We start from the raw sequence: 6,010 nt of genomic DNA, 5'->3' as shown, positions 1-6,010 counted from the left end.
CCAATTTGTTCTGTGTTATTGTGCTCTGCACTTGTTATGGGTGGGCTTGGATTCTGAGGTTTCATTTTGTTTCTTCTCATCATTTTGTGTAGGACTGTCTTCTGACCTTTGTTATAGATCTTTGTTGTAGTTATAACCTTAGCATGTACTGAAGTTCAGATGAAGATCTACAAAGTTTGGATTTATCCAGTTGTGCCTGGGTTGTGTCTGGCTGCTGTGCTCAGCTCCTTCCTGCTGCTGCCCTTGGGGATGAATCTGTTGTGCCCCTCTGGCAAGATTTTCTGCTCCTGGACTAGCTGGGTGGTCCTATCCTCTACACTCTCTGCAGGAATTTCAGCTGCAGGGTTTCACCACAGGCCTGTATGCCAGGCCTGAGCTGAGTCTGGAGGGGACAAGGTGGAGTAGGGGGAACAGGCAGCTCTCTCACACACTCACTGGGCCTGGGCTAGAACTGGATCCGGGGGTTCCCGGAACACGGCAGAAATTGCTACTCTGTGTGCGGGGTGTGTGGGGGTACTATGGATTGATGGGGCGTGTCCCAAGGGGGTGTAAGAGGGTTTCACCCACGCTGTGCCTGGGCTAGGACCAGTAGTAGGTCCCACCAATGCAGGGTAGCCAGAAGCTGTCCCACACACTCACCGGGCTTGGGCTAGGACTGGGTTTCGAGACTTTGATACAGCCTAGCATATAGTGAGTATTTAAAATAATGCCAATAGCTAGCATTATTATCAGTATTGCTGATTCAGTGATTTTTTTTTTTTTTGGATTGATATGCAAGGGCCTGTTTGGCACTTCTCTCTGAGCTAGACAGAGATCCTTCTTAAAGCTTGTGAACAAGTATTATATTTAGTTGAATATTTGGGACGTGTTTGAATTCAAAAAGATCTTTCCATCACAAGATTCTGAGACTATCAGAAGTTTCTTCATTTTGTACTCTTAAACAGTGTGGCTTAAAATTTTTGATGGCTTAAATAGTGGCAACCTATTGTATAGAAGAAATCTTCTCATTATGCCTGATGTGCCAAAATTATATGACAACTCAGTGAGATCAAGATCCTTCAGTCCAAGAAGTCTTCATTGTTCCCTAGATCAGAATCATACTGCCCAATGACACCCAAGTCTATGTATTTACCACACTTGTCCTCTGCAGAAGAAAAACAATTATGGTCCTACAGCTTGCTCTTTGTGGAAAGGAAAGGAGGCAGATTGGGCTCTGAACTTGGAACTTTGGAACTTGAAACTTTATGTCTTCAGTGTATCAATGTCATTTCCAGTTAAATACTGTTATGTTCTGAATCATATTTATGTGCAGTGGGATCTCAGTTCTCTAGGGTACGACCTTGTCTTTACATAGGTTGTGTAAAAATGCATTTTAGCATTCCTGATATAACAGATGGTTCTCCTTTGTCACAAAAGGATAAGAACAGTGTCAGTCTTTTGACATGCCCTAAAAGCATGGTGTGCAGGAACCTCATTACATATATGTTATGATACTGTTACACATATTGTGAAGCAATATTTCCCTCTAGAAAATGTGTTAATGCCACTGAATCTGGAAACAGAACACTGAGAGTTAACTCTAATTATGTAAAGACTCTTTGCTGTTTTAGATAGCTTTCTTTTTTACTGCTAAAGAATCTCTTTAAATAGCTAGATCTCTTTTTGGAGCATTTAAAATTGGATTTGCTTTACAAAATGTGGATTAGACTCAACTTTTCAAGAGCAAACACTGTGTGCAAAAATGATGCATTGCCTATCAGGTGTCCCTGGGGAAGTCTCAGTAGTCACAGTGAAACAAACATAATGGCTCATCATTCCTCCATCCCACCAAAGTCACGATGCTGACATGTGGAAGTTGATTTGCACAAGAGCCAGGTGACCTTTTCTAGGCAGGAAGGCCGCACTAGCACTGGGGTCATTGCCCATCATTAACTGTGATTTTTGCCAGGCAAGGGCATCAGTTTATGGTCTAAAGCAACTATGCATTATTTATATTCAATTGTTTACCTTAAACAGTGATATTTTTCATTGATATTTTTATTGGGGTGCGGATGGTAGGAACGGTGCTATACACAGACTGTGACTGGCTTGTATCTCCAGTCCAGATGCCTCGTATTCAAATAATGAAAACAAAATTTTGGGGGCTATGGTATAGTTTTCCTTCCACGTATAAGACATGAGCAAAAAGAAAAAAAAGGAGTAAGGTAGGAATTTAGAGTAGAACTAGATCGGAAGACAAGGTCAGAAGGAGGGGCTCGTTGCCCCATATTACAGACAATCTTTTTCTCTGCATATCAAACTTTCTTTCTTCACCAGTACAGAAAATAGAAGCAGATAAGTGGGTCTTAAGCATCCCTCCCATTTCTAATGAATTGCAGGAAAAGGCAGAAATGTATACTGCATTGCTCAATTTACCAACAAGTATTGTCCAGGCACTTGCTGAACTCAAAGAGGGGAATAAAATAGGGTTGAACGGGAAAAAAAGAAATGCACATTAAATGACAACTAAGTGCCTTCAAGAACCTCATGCTGCCTCTTATGTAGTATCATAAGCTGCCTTTTTCAATTTTTTAAAAAAGATTACTGTAATGCAATGCATTGTACCTATTTTTTCAAAGGGCTCTGAACCAATAGCGTGCTAGTTCCTAACAAGATTTAGGCAGGATGCTGAGAACCTTTCTAGAAATTCTGTCTGTTTTTGCTGAAAGGCTATTTTTAATACTACAATATTACAAATAAGAGAAAAGCACTAAACACTTTCACAAAAATTAGGGTCAATGAAGGAGTATTTTGTAGAGTTATGACACTCAGAATTTTCATGGGACATTAGTTTCTGCACTCTAAGAAATTTAGATGTAAACCCGTGTATGCGCCTGAGTGTATAGACTGTCCAACTAGAAGGGGTGTTCAACACACTGAATAGGTTTTGGGCCTGTAAATGAGTGTGTGAGATAGAAGGACCGAGAGTCAGGTGGAATGAAAGATAAATTTGGTATTGGTGGTGATAAAAACGGTTCGATTGTTTGATTCACTTATGGATTTATATTTTAGGTTTTGTCACACTTTCGTTGACCAATGTCCCTGTCATCTTTAATGTACACATGTATGTTCAGAACAAGGGGCAGCGCGAGCAAGATTTGGGGGTACGGGGACCTGCATTACTCATCCGGGGAAAGTCTGATCTGTCCGTCCTGGGAGAAGCTTGTATAGGGTGCAAACATACATTCCTGGGACCACCTGGGAAAGGGTTGAAGATGAGAAATCCGCCAGCGAAAGAACTGAAGCTTCAGACTTTCCTGGGGTGAACGTGGAAGGTGGGTCGTTGGGGGGGAGGGGGCGCGGCGTGGAGGTGGGTGGGGTGGGAGTTGTTCCCAGTAGCCTTGGGCAGGAGACTGAAGAGCGGGGAACCCGGAGCTTGCAAAGCCGAAATCGCTGTGCCAGAATAAGGTGTCAGGGTATGAGGGTGGGTGGGGGCCTGAAGGGTGGCTTGGAGCCCTGGCGGTGACTGTCTGACGTCACCGGCCTCTCTGGCAATAGGCTGGGAGCTGAGCTCCCTAAAGCGGCAGCGAAGGCAGCGGCAGGCAGCACGACTTGCTCTCTGGCCCCTTCGCTCGGCGCCTTCTGCAGCCGCCTCTGCAGCCGCGCGCCAGGGGCTCCCTGCTTGCAGCCCGCTGGCGACTCCGGGTAAGAGATGCCGAGCAGAGCGGCGGAGGCTCTGAAGGCCAGCAGGCGCGGCGGCGGGTGCGAGTGGGGAGGTAGGGAGGAGAGGTCGTGGGGCCTGCGCGGGTGGACGCCCCTGCCCCCAGCTCGGACCCCGGCCACCTCGCAGCTCCGCAGTGCAACAGTTTGTAGCTGCCTCGGGGGAGCAGCGAGGAGGCTGCGCTGCGTGTGGTAGTCTCAGCTCTTCGGGCGAGTCTGGGAAGGCCGGAGAGAGGGTTTGTTCCCCAAACTTTGCAGGCAGGGACCCTCCCCTTCAAGTTCCAGGTCCCTTAGAAAGAAGCAGGTTACTGTCTGCTGGAGGAGGAGGGGGTGCAGGCAAAGGGGAAGCGAGGGGGCGTTTGCAGGAATGCTTTTCAGCCCACAAAGGTGCCTCGGCTGCCTCATTTTTTTGGTTGGGGGAGGTGCCGGGGATGCTGGAGAAAGGAACAGGGCACGACCTGCACTTCAGCTGAGGCTGTGGACGAAGGCAGAGGGCTGGGCTGCCCGGAGTGCCCTCCTGGGAGCGGGACCCAAGTGGTCGGACATGTCCGGGGAGGAAGAGTCCCGAGGGGAAGACAGGAAGGAGAACTGCGTTCCTGAAGCCAGATCTGAGGCTCGAATGTTGCTAGTATCCAGCAAGGGCTCAGCAGAGAGCAGAGTCGGTAGTCCGGGAGGTAGAGGACGGCATCGAGGCGGCCACCAAGACCTTTGCATTTAGAAAGTTGTAAAGGGCGCCCGGAGGCCGCCTTATCTGCTGAGTAATCTCTACCTCCGCGGTGCTGGCGTGGACCCCTTTCCAGAGAGCGCCGGGAGACGGCAGTCGCCACCCGGGTTCGCTGGGGAAGCGGTAGGGCTGGGGTCCGCGGACTGCGCAGAAGACCGACAGCGCCCAATCTAGGCAGCGCACCCAGGGCCGCGTTGCGGTGGTGGCTGATCCTCCTTGCTCTTCGCTCTCTCGCCTGGGCAGTGCCTGGGACCCTAACCAATCCTGTTCTCTTTGCAGCCCTGTGCCTCTGCGAAGGAAAGGGGCTCCCGGAGCCTGGCTGGAGGGGAGACCTGAGAAGAGCTCCCCGGCGGCACTCGCGCTCTGGCAGTGTCTTCCTCGGTCCTTGGCTCGCGTGTGCACGCCCTCCCGTGCAGGGAGTAGTTTTGGGTGGCGTGGGCTCTGTCCTTTCGTGGCTGGTGGGGACCGTGTATCCGAGCGAGGAAGCCTGGTGGGCCCGGCCCCTCCCAGCCCAGCGCCCATGAGTGCCCGGGCACCGAAGGAGCTGAGGCTGGCGCTGCCGCCGTGTCTCCTCAATCGGACCTTGGCTTCCCCCAACGACAGCGGCAGCGGCAGCCCAAGTGCCCACAGCCCCGGCGCAGGCGGTGGAGGGGGCGGCACCTGCATCACGCAGGTGGGACAGCAGCTCTTCCAGTCTTTCTCCTCTACGCTGGTGCTGATTGTCCTGGTCACTCTTATCTTCTGCCTCATCGTGCTGTCCCTCTCCACCTTCCACATCCACAAGCGTCGGATGAAAAAGCGGAAGATGCAGAGGGCTCAGGAGGAATACGAGCGGGATCACTGCAGCGGCAGCCGTGGCGGAGGGGGGCTGCCCCGGGCTGGCAGCCAGGTTCCAACTCAAGGAAAAGAGACCCGGCTGGAGAGGCAGCCCAAGGACTCCGCCTTCAGCGCCCTCTCCAGCACCACTTCCTCCTGCTCCTCCTCGGCCCCAGGGCTTCCTCGCCAGGGTCCCTGTGCTCCTCCGCCTCCACCGCCAGCCCCCAGTCCACAAGGGGCACATGCAACCTCCTCCTCTTTGGACACAGCTGGCGAGGGCGTTTTGCAAACGGTGGTACTGTCCTGATTGTGTAGCCCCTTTCTTCATCCTCGTCTCATTTCCAGCATCTTTGCCATCCTTGCTTCTCTTCCTTCTTCCTTCCTTTTCCATTTCCTCTGCCCCTTCTTTCCTCTCTCTCCTTCACACCCGCCTCCCCCGTTTCTCCTCCGCCGAGGCACTGTGCGGTATTTGTAAATATTGGGCAAGGAAAGTCTCGGAAGAAGAAATAGTGCTGATAATACTTTATTAATATTTATAGTAATTATTATACTAATAACAATCCAAGCGCATGACAAATCACATATTTTCTCATTGTCAATGAACGATGCATCTTCCCTCTTCACCATATATCCCCCTCGGTTCGGAGGAGAAACTGTACAAGCTACCAAATGTATGAAAGGCATTGAGACCTGGAGCGAAAGGAAGGGAGGGGGCCCAGTAGTGTTGTATATAGCTATCAGGTTAAGGCAACTTTCCTCCCCTCCTGCCTC

At 50.4% G+C, this 6,010-nt stretch overlaps 1 protein-coding gene across 1 annotated transcript; it reads left to right on the top strand.

Annotated features, from left to right (window-relative positions):
* Positions 1-4,943: 4,943 nt before the first annotated feature.
* Positions 4,944-5,546, top strand: CUNH11orf87 (chromosome unknown C11orf87 homolog). The gene has a single exon (XM_004626122.1). The coding sequence runs from the start codon at positions 4,944-4,946 to the stop codon at positions 5,544-5,546; it is 603 nt and encodes a 200-aa protein (XP_004626179.1).
* Positions 5,547-6,010: the final 464 nt, after the last annotated feature.

This window comes from Octodon degus, unplaced genomic scaffold (assembly GCF_000260255.1).
Source record: "Octodon degus isolate 3935 unplaced genomic scaffold, OctDeg1.0 scaffold00012, whole genome shotgun sequence".
In the NCBI taxonomy this organism is placed as follows: domain Eukaryota; kingdom Metazoa; phylum Chordata; class Mammalia; order Rodentia; family Octodontidae; genus Octodon; species Octodon degus.
Note: the sequence above shows the minus strand (reverse complement) of the source record. Positions and strands in the feature narration are given on the sequence as shown.

What these genes read in the sequence shown, in the direction of transcription:
- CUNH11orf87 (XM_004626122.1), top strand. Translation starts at nt 4,944, where the DNA reads ATGAGTGCCCGGGCACCGAAGGAGCTGAGGCTGGCGCTGCCGCCGTGT.